The sequence below is a fragment of the Acomys russatus genome, chromosome 14 (assembly GCF_903995435.1).
Source record: "Acomys russatus chromosome 14, mAcoRus1.1, whole genome shotgun sequence".
Classification (NCBI taxonomy): domain Eukaryota; kingdom Metazoa; phylum Chordata; class Mammalia; order Rodentia; family Muridae; genus Acomys; species Acomys russatus.
The window spans coordinates 14,986,570-15,002,110 of NC_067150.1; the positions used below are offsets into that span (position 1 = coordinate 14,986,570).

Consider the following 15,541-nt stretch of genomic DNA (forward strand, 5'->3'; position numbering starts at 1 on the left):
TGTGTGTCTGCTCTCCCCCCACCTCACTCCACCCTCCACCCAGATAGTGGCTGTCAGCTCTTTATTACAACCAACAAGCAAGTGAGGGAGGATCAATCTACAAAATAGATGGTCGGCCATAGAAATGACAATACCAAGATCTGGCTGTTACTTGGCTCTCTGCCTGTTTAGCAATCAACAATTGACTATATAGAGACACACCTTCACATGGTGTACCTCAGCACTGATGTTTACCCTAGATAGTGTGAAAATCAACTATCTCATTGTAATGTTTACCCTAGATACAATGATTCTACTTCAGGTTTTCACCCTCATAGATAGCTGGGGGTTTCCATTGCACTAGGTTTCCAGCTCATTGACAAGATGCTCCCCCCAATTCCAGTTGCCTCTCCCTCTGCCCTCCCCTGACCTTATCCCTGCTGTTCCTATACCCACCCACCCCCAGGCTCCTGTGATAGCTATTTCCCCTTCCCCAGGAGGTTTATGTGCCCCTCCCCCGATTAAGCCCTCCTTGCTACTCTGGGACTATTGATGGTAGCATGGTTATCTTCTGGGACTATTGATGGTAGCATGGTTATCTTCTGGGACTATTGATGGTAGCAAGGTTATCTTTTACCACTTTATGGTTACACTTTATCCCCTAATATCCACTTATAAGTGAGTACATACCATGTTTGTCTTTCTGGATCTGGGTTACCTTACACAGGATGATTTTTTTTTTCTTCTAGTTCTATCCATTTGCCTGCAAATTTCATGATGCTGAGTTTTGTTTTTAAGTTTTTCGTAACAGGCTTTCTCTGTGTGTAGCCCTGGCTCCCTGGAATCACTCTGTAGACCAGGATGGCCTCAAAATGACAGGGATCCACCTGCCTCTGCCACCCATGTGCTGAGATTAAAGGCGTGCACCACTACCACTCTGCACAATGCTGTTTTTTAAACAGCTGTGTAATGCTCTATTGTATAAATCGTTAAAGGCATGTACCACCACTGTCTGACTAACCTGTCTGTTTTTATGCCAATATCATGTAGGTTTTATCACTATAGTCTGTAGTAGAGTTTAAAATCAGGAATGGTGATACCTCCAGAAGCTTTTTATTGTATAGGATTCTTTTAGCTATCCTGGGTTCGGTTTTTTTGTTTTTTGTTTTGTTTTGTTTTGTTTTTCATATAAAGTTGAGTATTGTTCTTTGGAGGTCTGCAAAGAATTGTGTTGGAAGGTTTTGTTTGTTGGTTTGTTTTTTGGTTTTTCGAGATAGGGTTTCTCTGTGTAGTCTTGGCTGTCCTGGACTCCCTTTGTAGACCAGGCTGGCCTCGAACTCACAGAGATTCACCTGCTTCTGCCTCTTGGAATGCTGGGATTAAAGGTGTGTGCCACCATATCCAGCTTTGTGTTGGAAGTTTTATGGGGATTGCATTAAATCTGTAGATTGCTTTTGGTGAGATGGTCATTTTTATTGTCTTAACCTTAACCATTCTTTGAGCATTGGAGGTCTTTCCATCTTCTCATATCTTCAATTTCTTCCTTCAAAGACATGAAGTTCTTGTCATACAGGCCTTGGACTGTCCTGCACAAAGTCATCCCAAGGTATTTTATATTACTTGTGGCTATTGTGAAGTGTGGTTTCTCTGATTTCGTTCTCAGCTTTATTGTTTCTATATAGGAGGCTACTGATTTTTTTTTTAAAGTTAGTCTTTTAAACAGCCACTTGACTGAAAGTGTTTATCAGCTGTAGGAGTTCCCTAGTAGAGTTTTAGGGGTTGCTTACGTATACTATCATGTCATCTGTAAATAGTGATACTTTGACTTCTTTCTTTCTAATTTGTATCTCCTTTATTCCCTTTAGTTGTCTTATTCCTTTAGCTAGAACTTCAAGTAATATTTTGAACAGATATGTAGGGAGTAGATAAACTTGTCTTGACCCTGATTTCAGTGGAATTGCTTTTAGTTTCCATTTAATTCGATGTTGGCTTTAGGTTTGCTGTATATATTGCTTTTATTATGTTTACAAATGTCCCTTGTAGCCCTGATCCCTTCAAGACTTTTCTTATGAAGTGGTGTTGGATTTGGGCTTTTTCAACATCTAAGAGATGATCAGGTAGATTTTTTTCTTTCTGCTTGTCTATATGGTGGATTACATTGATGAGTTTTTGTATGGGGGAACATCCCTGTATCTCTGGGATGAAGCCTACTTGATCATGGTGGATGATCTTCTTGATGTACTCTTGGACTTGGTTTGCAAGCTGTTTATTGAGTACTTTTGCATCAATATTCATGAGGAAAATTGGTAATTGTCTTTCTTTGTTGACTCTTTATATTATTTGGGTATCAGGGTGACTGTGGCCTCACAAAATGAATTAGGTAATGTTCCTTCTGTTTTCATTTTGTGGAATAATTTGAAAATAGCTCTTCTTTGGAAGTCTGCTAGAAGTCTGGCCCTGGGCTTTTTGTGTGTGTGTGTGGCGGGGGGGAGGCAGGGGGGCTATGGGATATTGATGACTGCTTCCATTTCCTTAGGGGGTTTTAGGTCTATTCAGATTGTTTATCTGATCTTGATTTAAATTTGCTAAGGGATATCTATCAAGAAAATTGTCTATTTCTTTTAGATTTTTCCAATTTTGTGAAGTACAGGAAGTATTTAATTTCTTTATTTTTGCCTTGACCTAGTGGTCATTCAGTAGAGTTGTTCAGCTTCCATGCATTTGTATATAGGCTTTCTGTTGTTTCTGAAATCCAGCTTTAATCTGATCTAATAGGATACAAGGAGTTTATTTCAATTTTCTTGTATCTATTGAGACTTGCTTTGTAACAGAGTATGTGGTCACTATAGAGGAAGTTTGGTGAAGTGCTGAGAAGAAGGCGTATTCTTCTGTTTGGGTGAAATGTTCTGTAGATATCTATTAGATCCATTCGAGTCATGATAACACCTGTTAGTGACATCATTTTTCTGTTTAGTTTTTGTCTGGATGACCAATGGTGGTGAGAGTGGGGCTTTGAAGTCTCCTGCTAGCAATGTGTAATTTAAGCTTCAGTAACATTTCTTTTACTGATTGGGCGCCTGTGCATTTGGGGAATAGATGATCAAAATTGAGACGTCATCTTGGTAGATTTTTCCTTTGATGAGTATGAAGTGTCCTCCAACTCTTTTGATTAATTTTAGTTGGAAGTCTATTTTGTTAAATGTTAGAATGGCCACACCAGTTTGCTTCTTGGGTCTATTTGCTTGGATAATTTTTCCACCCTTTACTCTGAGGTAATGTCTGTATCTTTGATGCTGAGGTGTGTTTCCTGTATGCAGTAGAAGGATGGATACTGTTTTCACATCCTTTCTATTAGCCTGTGTCTATAAAAAGGGAACTGAGTCCATTGGAATTGAGAGATATTAATGACCAATGATTGTTAATTCCTGTTATATTGGTTTTGGTGGTGGGAGAGAGTCTTTCCTTTCCTATATGGTTTTGCTTGTGTAAAAATATTTATTTTCTGTGCTTTCATGAGTATAGTTAGCCTCTGTGGGATGAAGTTTTCCTTCTAGTACCTTCTGTAGGGCTGGATTTATGGATAGATATTTTTAAAATTTGACTTTGCCATGGAATATCTTGTTTTCTCCTTCTATAGTGATTGAAAGTTGTGCTAGGTCTAGTAGTTTGGGCTGGCATCTGTGGTCTCTTAGAATCTGCAAGACATATGCCTAGGCCTTTTTGGCTTTTAGAGTCTCCATTGAGAAGTTGGGTATAATTCTAATAGGGTCTGCCTTTATATGTTACTCCATCTTTTTCTCTTGCAGCTTTTAATATTCTTTCTTTGTTCTGCACATTTAGTATTTTGATTATCATGTGCTGAGGGGACTTTCTTTTCTGGTCCTATTGATTGGGGGTTCTGTAAGCTTCTTGCCCATTTATAGGAATATCCTTCTTTAGGTTGGAAAACTTTTCCTCTATGATTTCGTTAAAATATTTTATGAAAAACTTTTTTATGATTTTAAAAGCCAGGTGTGGTGGCACATACCTGTAATCCCAGTATTCAGCAAGGCAGAGGCAGGCAGATCTCTGTGAGTTCGAGACTAGCCTGGTCTACAAAGTGAATTCAGGACAGCCAAGGCTACACAGAGAAACCCTGTCTCAAAAAGAACAAAAAATGTTTTAAATATTTTCTGGGTTTTTGAGCTGGGATTCTTCTCCTTCTTCTAATCCTATTATTATTAGGCTTGGTCTTTTCATAGTGTCCCAGATTTCCTTTTTTGTTTTGTGTGAGGAATTTTTTAGATTTAACATTTTCTTTTATCAATATATCAATTTCTTCTGTGGTATCTTTCTATGCTTCAGAGTCTCTCTTCTATCTCTTGTGTTTTGTTAGTGATGATTGCATCTGTGGTTCCTGATTGCTTACCTAGATTTCCCATCTCCAGGATTCCCTCAGTTTGTGTTTTCTTTATTGCCTCTATTTCCATTTTCAGGTCTTAAAAGGTTGTATTCATTTTCTTTACCTGTTTGTTTTTTCTTGACTTTCTTTAAGGGATTTATTCAATTCTTCCCATTTCCTGGGTTTCTTGTTTGTTTGGTTTGGTTTTTTGAGACAGGGTTTCGCTGTGTAGCCTTGGCTGACCTGGAATTCCCTCTGTGAACCAGGCTGGCTTCAAACTCAGATCTGCTTGCCTCTGCCTTCCAGAAAGTAGTAGTAATGGCATGTGCCATCACCACCCAGCCAAAGATAATTTTTAAAAAGAAAAATGTTGAGCTTTACCCAGGGCCTTGGTGCACTAGGTCTATTTAAGGACCTAGAGCTCCAGAAGCAACATTATCCACACATATTTTGTTTGTTGGTGTTGGGGCTCAGCGGTTAAAACCACATACTACTCTCCAGATGTGATCAGTTCCCAGCACCCACATCAGTCACCTTCTAAGTACCTTAACTCCAGTTCCATGGGATCCAATGCCTTCTAGCCCCCTAGGACAACTTCAAAGTATGCACACATACATAATTAAGAACAAAATAAATACTTGCCAGGCATGGTAGCGCATACCTTCAGTCCCAGCACAAGGGAAGCAGAAGCAGGAAAAGCACAAGTTCAAGGCCAGCTTGGGTCTCTACCTATGCATCTTGACCCTTTCACAGGGGTCATATAAGACCATCCAAATACAAAGACATTACATTAAGATTCATGACAGTAGCAAAATGACAGTCATGAAGTAGCAACAAAAATGATTTATAGCTGGGGCTCACCACAACACGAGGAACTGTACTAAAGGGTCACAGTACTCAAAAGGTCAAAAAACACTGCTCTAGTGAGTTCCCTATCCAGGGCTACAAAGGGGGACTTTGTCTCAAAAGACGTTAAATCCTGAGGGAATCAGTGGGTGCTCCACAAGCTTGACCACCTCGGTTTGATCCCAGAAACCCGTGTGAAAAGATACAACTGACTTCTGCCTCCCACATGCGTGGCTGCACTCACATACCAACCCACCCCTCTCCAAGCAACCCCCAACCGTGGAAGCTTCCAAGTCCAAGCTCAAGCTGTACGTGTGCTGTCTGCTGACTTCACAGGTCATATGCCTTGCCTGCATCTTCATATGGCCATGCAGTGGGGTGAGAAAAGGTCTTGGGGGCAATTTTTAATTATGTATGGAGGAGGACTGTACCCAAGTACATATACTGCTTTGTCACTTTCTGCCCTGTTCCCGTATGACTAATCAGGTCTGTCACTGAAAAAGGATCTAGCCCAGCAGGCTCCCTGTCTCCCCCGAGAGTGCTGAAGTAGAGGTATAGGCTCACCTGGCTTATGCTGTGGGTGCCGGGGATTTGATCCCAGGACCTCATGTTTGTGCAAGTGCTCTTCCATGCCAACTAAGCTCCCCTGCTCCTCTCAGAAGTATCTTTCACAGGAGGCCACTAATTTCATTCACGAGAGTCCCGCCTTTTTGTCCTAATTCCCTTCCAACACTCATTTTCTTTTTTTTCTTTTTTTTTTTTGTTTTTCGAGACACTCATTTTCTAATGTAAGTTACTTCTGGGTTTAGAACTTCAACAGATATTCTTAAGAGGAATATGTGTCCCCTAAAGTCCATGTGGTAGAAATAAAAAATACCAATACCTGCCAGGCCATTAATCCCAGCACTTAGGAAGCAGAGGAGGGTGAATCGCTGTAAATTGGAGGCCAGGACAGCCAAAGCCTACACAGGGAAACCGTTTCAAAACAACAGCAACAGCAACAAAAAAACAAAACTAACCAAACAAAAAAATACCAAGTCCCAGGTAAAATGGTCACCTGAGTAGCACTGAGTCCTCTTGAAGGCCCACATGAAGACTTCAGATTCTAAGGCAAGAAACGTTATCAGCTCTCTCCAGGCTCCACCCACAGCAGGTGGTGAAACCACAGATGTGCACTGTCCCCAGCTCAGATCAAAGTGGTACACGCAGTATCATCAAGCATTTGGCACCTGCATGATCAAACCGTTCCAATTCAAAAAACAGGAAGAGGCCCCAGTACAACTGAGCCCCACCGCTAGGCCTTGCCCCCGTATCTCTGACCTGATAGGTTCCACCTTTCTCCCATTTACAATGCTACAAAAATGTTTCTGGAAACGCCAATTTATTCCTTAGGGTCGTGTGTGTGTGTGTGTGTGTGTGTGTGTGTGTGTGTGTGTGTATGTGTGTGACCCCAAGTGCAGAACAATGCAGGGATCGATTCATACAAAAATGTTTCTGGAAATGCCAATTTATTCCTTAGGGTCGTGTGTGTGTGTGTGTGTGTGTGTGTGTGTGTGTGTATGTGTGTGTCCCCAAGTGCAGAACAATGCAGGGATCTATTCATACAAAAATGTTTCTGGAAATGCCAATTTATTCCTTAGGGTCGTGTGTGTGTGTGTGTGTGTGTGTGTGTGTGTGTGTGTGTGTGTGTATGTGTGTGACCCCAAGTGCAGAACAATGCAGGGATCGATTCATACAAAAATGTTTCTGGAAATGCCAATTTATTCCTTAGGGTCGTGTGTGTGTGTGTGTGTGTGTGTGCGTGCGTGTGTGTGTGTGTGTGTGTGTGTGTCCCCAAGTGCAGAACAATGCAGGGATCTATTCATACAAAAATGTTTCTGGAAATGCCAATTTATTCCTTAGGGTCGTGTGTGTGTGTGTGTGTGTGTGTGTGTGTGTGTGTGTGTGTGTGTGTGTGTGTGTGTGACCCCAAGTGCAGAACAATGCAGGGATCGATTCATACAAAAATGTTTCTGGAAATGCCAATTTATTCCTTAGGGTCGTGTGTGTGTGTGTGTGTGTGTGTGCGTGCGTGTGTGTGTGTGTGTGTGTGTGCGTGTGTGTGTGTGTGTGCGTGCGTGCATGCGTGCGTGCGCGTGTGTGTGCGTGTGTGTGTGTGCGTGTGTGTGTGTGTGTGTGCGTGTGTGTGTGTGTGTGTGCGTGCGTGTGTGTGTGTGTGCGTGCGTGTGCGTGTGTGTGTGTGTGTGTGTCCCCAAGTGCAGAACAATGCAGGGAACTATCCACATCACCGCACATATGTGAAGGTCAGAGGACAACTTATAGGAGTCAGTTCTATGTTCACCACGGGGATGGAACTCAGATCAGTCTTGGCAGACAGTACCTCACCCACTATGCCATCTCACACCACCCCGACCCCCATCCCTATTGTGTTTTTTCAGTGCTGAGGACAAAGCCTCATTTATCCCAGGGAAAGGTTTTGCCACTGACCCATACCCTGGGACCCGATCTCAGAGGCTTGACCTTTCCTGTCATTCCTTAGCCGTCCTCCTATCTTAGGCCTCTTCACCTCTCACTTCTGAGGAGACCCACCCTCCACCTCCCTACCATGTGTCTGTATCCCATGACATAACCTTGGCTCACCACCTGAGAGGCTATGAAGTGATGCAAGTTTGCGTATTTGTTTTAGAGACTGGGTCTCACTCCACTGTAGCCCAGGCTGACCTCAAACTTGAAACTCTTTAGCCTCTTGAATACTGAACAGGCCTGTGCCATGTCTGGCTCACAGATGTGTTTACCTCTTTAGTCCCCTGCCATCTACACTCAGAGCTGCAGGGTCTTCCCTTTGTTCACTACGCAGCCCAGTATCTAGAAAGGTGCCTGGAAGGGGGTGGCAATGTGGCTCAGTGGGTAGAGCATTTGCTCGAAGCCGTGGACTCCATCCTTAAGCATCCCATAAATAAGGAATAGTGGTGTACACCCCAAATCCTAGCACTTGGGAGGTGAAGGCAGGAGAATTAGGAGTTGGAAGTCATCCTCAGCTACAAATAGATTTCAAGGTTATTACATGAGCTCCCGTCTAAAAAATAATAGCCTGGCAAGATGGCTCAGTGGGTACAGGTACTTGTCACCAAGCCTGACCACTGAAGTGTGATCCCCAGGACCCACAGGTTAAGAGAGAACTGACTCCCACAAGCTGTCTTCTAGCCTACACACACAAACACAGCTGTAATAAAAGAAAAAAGAAATAAAGCTGCCTGTGAGTAGTAGGTGCTCAGGAGGAGAAACCCTTGTTAAATAAATGGAACACACTTTGAAAAACATGATTCTTCTTTAATAGTAAAATATTATATGCTGTAGAAAACTTGAAAAAGGCAGGATACAAAATACAGAAAATACAATTGGGAACCTTCTCGGGCACTAGGACAACCCAATGCATGGCTCCTTTGCCCCTGACCTCCATGTCTCCCAAGCATGTAGGCAGACAACCAGGCAGACCTCAGAGCCCTGAACCCCATCTATTTGCACCTGGCCATTTCTGAAAATGGACCCTCTATCAGGGCCTTCTGGGGTCTGTTAGAGATTAAGGCCTCCTGGGGCTCCAGTGTGGCTCAGCTGCACAGCAGTGCTTACCTAACATACCTAAGGCCATGGGTTTGCTCCCCAGGGACTGTGGGCAGGAAAGGGTAAAGTTTAAAGTTACACATGAATCATGAGGTAGCTATGATACCTAGTCCTAAACTTGTGAACTGGGCCTCCCAGAGGCTGGATGACAAGTCTCAGGTCACTCAGATTACAGATAACCTCAGCTCCGGAGGGCCACAGGTCCTAGCTTCCTTTTCTTGTGACCTCCGGTTCCCTCAAGCCTAATTAATCGCCATGCTTCAGTTTGCTGCTTGGAAGGTCAATGTTAAAAGCTAGGATAGGTCCCAGGCATGGATAGGTGATGCCTTCACATCCACCAATCCATGGATTCTTTGGGACAAGCCCTGACAATAACCATGCAGCTTGGCAGGCCCTTACATAGGACCTTCTCTGCCTCCTGGCCCTCCCAGCCCAGCCCCTGCACCTCAAGCACTCTGAGCTTAGGCATGGTGAGGCAGGAGGACACGATCTGAGCTGGCGTGGGCATTTCTGGGGTGATGAGGGGACCCTGGAAGCACAAACTCTCCAGGGCCGGCATTCCCTCCAGGAAGACTAGGCCCTGGGCAGAGAGGCCCCCAACGGTCAGCCGAATCTTGCGCACATCTCGGAGGTGGCGGCTGATGGCCAGCAGGGTACTGTCGGCCGACAGGGTGCAGCCTAGCACCTCCAGCCTTTGCAGGTAGCTGAGCTCCTGCAGGCTGGCATCCAGCCCGGTCTCGGTGACCCGGTAGGTGCCGCCCAGCACTAGCGAGCGCAGGGCTCGGAAGCGGGTAAGGCCCTGCAGGTGCTCATCACGGAAGGCTGGCACTCGGTCCAGCACGATGCACTCCAGCAGTGGCAGCACCGTGGGGTCCTCCTCCTTCTGCAGCCAGGCCATTGAGATCTCGCAGCTGTGCAGCTCCAGGGTCCTCAGCGTGGCAGGCAAGCTGGTGATAGGGACCATGCTCAGATCAGCCACGTGCAGGCACAGGCGCTTCAGGTTGGGGCACTTCTGGCCCAGGGCCCGCATCAAGGCTGGGGACAGCTGTGGGGCTTGAGAGCCAGAGAACAGGTAGCCACCCATGCGCAGCGAGTAGAGCCGGGATGCCATGTACCGGCGCAGGAGGTGCCACATGACTTTTGGCCGCATCTGTAAGAGCCAGAGATTGGGGTGACTGGGTGAGAGGTATGGGGGCTCCTTGAGGATCCACCTAGCTGGTGAGAGATGCCCGGGACCTGGGTTCTGGTGTCCCCCTGCGATTCTGCTCTTCTGCCAGCTTCCTTCCTGAAAGCAAGGCAATTTCTTTTGCAGGGTATCAAGATTCGTGCCCTTAATTCCAGCCCACACACAGGGGAGGTTGAGGCAGGAGGATCCTGAGGTCTGGCCAGCCTGTCTAGTCAATCGGAAAACTCCAAGTTCAGTGGAAGACTCTGTCTCAAAAACAAACAAACAAACAAACAAGCAAGCAAGGCAGAGTCCCAGGTTGTGGCACACACCTTTAATCCCAGCCAGAGGTGGGGGTGGGGGAAGACACTGGACACAACAGGACAACACAGACATAAGGAGAAGGATCTCTCTAACTCCCAGGCCAGTCTCATCTACATAGCAAGATCCTGTCTCAAACAAAACAAATATATTTACACATACATAGATATATATGTACAAATGGGGGTGGGTGAGGAAGATACCCCTACACTACCTCTGGTCTCTACATGCTCTTGTACACATATGCATTTGTACCTGTGTATACACAAACATATATATGTAGGTGCATGCACACAAAATAAACTATGCAATCAACAAAACAGCGCAGTGTATTTTATTATATGTACATTTTGCCCCCCAAAAAGGAAGAAGAAAAACAAGCCGGGCGTGGTGGCACACGCCTTTAATCCCGGCACTCGGGAGGCAGAAGCAGGCAGATCGCTGTGAGTTCGAGGCCAGCCTGGTCTACAAAGTGAGTCCAGGATGGCCAAGGCTACACAGAGAAACCCTGTCTTGAAAAACCAAAAAAAAAAAAAAGAAGAAGAAGAATAAGAAAAACAAAATGCTGGGTTGAACAAGTGACTCATTGCTGGTGCTGGGATGGAACCCAGGACCTCACGAATACTAAGGCCATGCCGTGAACTCCGCTACACCCTCGGGTTGCGGTCCTGGGGAATGAACCCAGGGCTTGACACAGGCCAGGAAAACACTCTAGTGCAGAGTCGCAGTTCCAGGCCTTTTCTAAATTTGTATTTCAAGACAGGGCCTAGCTAAACTGCCCAGGCTGGCCTTGAAATTACGATCTTCCTCCCTCAGCCTCTATAGTAATTGGGACTACAGGCCTGTACTAGGCCTGGCCTTATGGTATAAATTTTACTGACCACTTTTTAACAGAGAAATTCAATTTAAAAAAAAAATTATTTTGGCCGGGTGGTAGTCGCACACACCTTTAATCCCAGCACTCAAGAGGCAGAGGCAGGCAGATCTCTGTGAGTTTGAGGCCAGCCTGGTGTACAGAGTGAGTTCAAGGACAGCCAGAGCTGTTAAACAGAGAAACCCTGTCTTGAGGGGAAAAAAAAACAAAACAACAACAAAAACCAAAATACAAAAAAAGTTATTTTGTGTAGTTGCTGGAGAGATGGCTCACCCTTTAGAAAGGTGTCTAGATTTATGACTTTCTCTATTCTGTTACTATAAAAAATTTCGACGGGCAGAATTAGTGCACGGACACGCCTTTAATCCCAGCACTTGGGGGGCAGAGGCAGGCGGATCTCTTGAGTTCAATACCAGCCTGGTCTATATATCAGAGTTTCATCGAACTGTTACATTTAAACAAGTATTTGAGGAAGCCTAACTTTGTATTCTCAGCAAACGATCACTCATATTTGGCTCAAGAATAAACTCTTATCCAAATATAACAATTATATTTTTGCATTAACAGACTCTGCTCAAAACACAAAGAAAAAAAAAGAGGTTGGTGATGTGGCTGTGTCAGTAAAACGCCTAGCAAATCGAGACTGAGGGGACTGAGGTTAGGTGGAAAGCGGTACCTGGCTCCCAGCTTTCAAGAAGCCTGAATTTCATTCTTAGCATCACAGAAACTAGGCATTCGGGCCCACGCGGGTAATCCCAGTATTTAGAAGGTTGAGGTGGATTCGAAACTCAAGGTCATCCTCAACTTCATAGTAAGCTGGAAGCCAGTCTGGGCTAGAGACCCTGCCTCAAATAAAACAGCTTCCCCCCCCCCCAAGAAAAAAACAAAGGAAAACCCCAAGAAACAAAACAAAAAAACCCAGAAAAATAAAATAAAAGCCTCAAGGAACAAAAATAAGTAAAAACAAGAACAAACAAATACTAGCAAATAAAACAAAGCAAACCCCCACTTCTGCCCCCGGGCAGGAGGGTGGCTCTCCTCCAACCGCTCCGGGGTCCCGCGTACCGTGTAGAGCGTCAGGTCGACGTGTCGCCACAGCCACCGATCATCCACTAGCCTCTTCCAGCGGTGACAGACCCTGGAGGGGTGGACCGGCCGTTAGAACGACCCCGGCCCGCTGGGACCGGATTCGCATCTCCTGCGGAGCCCCTGCCCGGCTCTTTCCCACGAGGAACGGGGCCGCACCTGGAGATGCGGATCCGGTCCCGGACCGGGAGGTAAGAGAAGATCTCCAAGAGCACCAAATCTGGGAGGTCAAACAGCGTCGCCATGGTCCTGCTGTCCAGTGCTTCCGTTTCCGGTGGCGGGGAAGCCCCGCTCCCCTGAGGGCGCTGAGGTGGCCGGTCTGCCCAAACTGGCGCGACTTTCGGAGTCCTGCCGAGGATCTTACTCGGAAAGTGCGTGAGGCTCCGAGACTGGGACGGCCCCGCCTGACGACCGTTTGGCAGCCGGGACTAGAGACTGACTAGGCCTGACTGGCTTGGGCAGCGAGTGGAACTGGGTGTAGGCAAACCCAGAAGGTGTGGCTTGGGTGAGGAGGGGGCATGAGGCGTGGCCAGAATGGAAGACGAACAGCAAACCGGGAAAGGCTTGGAGGCAAGGAGCCTCTCGGGGGCGTGGCCATGAGATGGAGTTAAGTATAAGCAGCAAACCCAGAGGGGAACAGCGGGCAACCCAGAAGGCGTGGCTCTGAAAAGGAGGGGTTTGGGCGTGGCCAGAGGGGCTCGGGGCGTGGCCAGAGCCGGGAGACGTGGCGAGCCGAGGCTAGGAAGACAAGGTTCGGGCGGGGCTGAGGAGGGCCCCACGCCCAGAAGGCGTGGCTCGGGCAGGAGGGGAGTAGTGCTGGGTGTGGCCAGTGCCGGAGGGCAAGGCTGAAGGAAAGCAACAGACTCCGAAGGCGGGGCCCCGGGGGAGAAAGATAAATTGAGACTAGACAGAAAGATGGAGAGTGAGGCCAAAGTACCAGCGGCTGAGAGTGAGGCCAAAGTACCAGCGGCATTTTGCTTGAAAAGGCGCGACTGAGTGGAGGGGCGGAGCCAGAAGCAGAGGAGCAGATTAGAGGCTGTCAGAGACAATGGGAAGGCGTGGCTTCAGTGGGAAGAGGCCAAGGGGCGCGTCCAGAACCACGGGACTCGCAGCGCGTCCCGAAGGCTTGACTTGACCTGGAAGAGGTTTAGGGAAGTTGCCAAGGTAGAGACCAGCCTAGGACCTGTATACCGAGAAAGCGTGACTAGAGCAGGGAAAATGTATCCGAGCAACAAGCCCAGAAACCATGATTTGAGTGAGAAGGGGCTCAGAGGTGTGGCAAGAAACAAAGTCCTAGTTGGGGCAGAAGACCAAACTTATAAATCCTAGCTTAGGCAGAGTAAGGTCCGATCTAGGGGATGGGGTCAACTTTGGAATGGGTGGGCTGCTTAGGGAGAGGCTGGGAGATTTAGGACTGGAGGAATGGTGAGGAGCGGCGTTGGACCCCTAAAAGCATCGCTGGAGGCAGAAACAAGTACTAAGTCAGGAGCTGAGTGTGCATCTCACTGAGAGAGCCTTCGGCTGCTAGCATGCTAGAAGGCCCTAGGTTCGACCTCCAATACCAAAACAAACGAACGAACAAACAAACAAACAAACAAACAAACAAAAAACCAAACAGGGCTGGAGAGATGACTCAGTGGTTAAAAGCACTGGCTGCTCTTCCAAAGGTCCTGAGTTCAATTCCCAGCAACCACATGGTGGCTCACAACCATCTATAATGAGATCTGGTTCCCGCATCTGACCTGCAGGCCGGCATGTAGGCAGAATACTGTATAAATGTAAATAAATAAATCTTTAAAAAAAAAAAAAAAAGAAGAAACAAAACACCACTTTTCTGATACCTATGCATAAGATATAGCCTATGGCTCACTGTCTAGTATGGGCGTCGGGTAGAGCCTGGAAGTTTTTTAGGAACGGAAACAAGACATTGGGGAGAGGGTGGAACAGATCTAAGCACTAAGGATGCAGAATAGGATTTCATTCCAAACTCAAAGGTGTGACCTGGGTGGAGGTGCACGGCAAGCAGAACTGCCAAGCCAGGGAGGCTTGACCATTAGCCACAATAGAAAGCAAAACAAACAAATGCTTTTTGCTGCCTACACATAAGGATTAAATTTTGTATAAATGGTATTAGGGAAGCACAAGGTCATATATGGATTTTTCTTTTACTTTTTTGAAACAGCCTCTCTACAAAGTCCTGTCCTGGAATTCACTCTGTAGACCAGGCTGGCCCTAACTACACAGGCCGATAGTGCCAACCACTTCCGAGGCTGCACAGGGTCACAAATTCGAGGTCAGTCTGGTTTATATACCGATACCCTATCTCAGAAAAAAAAAAAAAAAAAAAAAGCTAAATTTAAAAAACGAGTCAATAAAGCCGGGCGTGGTGGCACACGCCTTTAATCCCAGCACTTGGGAGGCAGAGGCAGGTGGATCGCTGTGAGTTCGAGGCCAGCCTGGTCTACAAAGTGAGTCCAGGACAGCCAAGGCTACACAGAGAAACCCTGTCTCGAAAAACCAAAAAAAAAAAAAAAAAAAAAAAAAAAAAAAAAAACGAGTCAATAAAGCCGGGTGCGGTGGCGTAGGCCTGGAATCCCAGCACTCTGAAGGCACTGACAGGCAGACAGCTGTGAGTTCGAGGCCAGGCTAGTTTACAAAGTGAGACTAGGTCAGTCAAGGCTACACAGAGAAACCCTGTCTCGAAAAAAACAAAACAAAAATGAGTCAATATATGCTTACCTTGAGTCCTGTCTGCTAAGACGGAATCGTTCAATAGGGTTGGAAACTAAATTTGATAGGGGATTCTTTTCCCATCAGCTCTCGTAATTCTGTAATCTGGAACAAGGTTTTCCTTGGAGATGATTAAAAATAATAATAGCAATAATAATCTTTGCCAGTATGCCGTTTCCAGCATCTTTGCAGACAGGACACGGATACACGGCCTCCGGTCCAGGATCCGGCTTAGTTTTCATCAACTGCAGTCTGCACCCCTGGGGGCTCGGAAACAGTCACTACGATCAGAGGGGAAAGGCGAGTACAGGGTCAGAGGCTGAGCTATGAATGAAAGCGGAGAGCCGGACAGTCACAGGACCTGCACGATTCTTCGAGATTCTGCGGTAGGATGCTTCCTGGCTTGGGAATGGCAGATCACTCCGCCTCTGGGATCCTTTGTGTCTCTTCCACAACGAAGGAATATCCAACAATGGTTCCAACGTCAATCCACTACTATCGTCACTTATTCACAGTCTTCTTATCCAGCCTCAGTTCA

At 46.3% G+C, this 15,541-nt stretch overlaps 1 protein-coding gene across 3 annotated transcripts; it reads right to left on the bottom strand.

Annotated features, from left to right (window-relative positions):
* Window positions 1-9,119: 9,119 nt before the first annotated feature.
* Window positions 9,120-15,161, bottom strand: Fbxl12 (F-box and leucine rich repeat protein 12). Of its 3 annotated transcripts, none has more exons than XM_051155956.1 (3): window positions 15,013-15,161; window positions 12,253-12,325; window positions 9,120-9,977 (listed from the first exon to the last, which is right to left on the bottom strand). In XM_051155956.1, exon 3 carries the CDS (start codon window positions 9,975-9,977, stop codon window positions 9,156-9,158), a length of 822 nt encoding a protein of 273 aa, XP_051011913.1. In that variant the 5' UTR covers window positions 12,253-12,325; window positions 15,013-15,161; the 3' UTR covers window positions 9,120-9,155. The 3 variants fall into 3 exon arrangements, with proteins under 3 accessions (XP_051011913.1, XP_051011912.1, XP_051011914.1); XM_051155955.1 differs by lacking the exon at window positions 15,013-15,161 and adding an exon at window positions 12,433-12,621; XM_051155957.1 differs by lacking the exon at window positions 12,253-12,325 and having other exon boundaries at window positions 15,013-15,155.
* Window positions 15,162-15,541: the final 380 nt, after the last annotated feature.

Excerpts from the sequence above, each read along its gene's own strand:
- Fbxl12 (XM_051155955.1), bottom strand. The coding sequence starts at position 12,518 with ATGGCGACGCTGTTTGACCTCCCAGATTTGGTGCTCTTGGAGATCTTC. Across the intron at positions 12,326-12,432 it reads GACCGGATCCGCATCTCCAG|GGTCTGTCACCGCTGGAAGA; the intron begins GTGCGGCCCCGT and ends CCACCCCTCCAG. Across the intron at positions 9,978-12,252 it reads TCGACCTGACGCTCTACACG|ATGCGGCCAAAAGTCATGTG; the intron begins GTACGCGGGACC and ends TGGCTCTTACAG.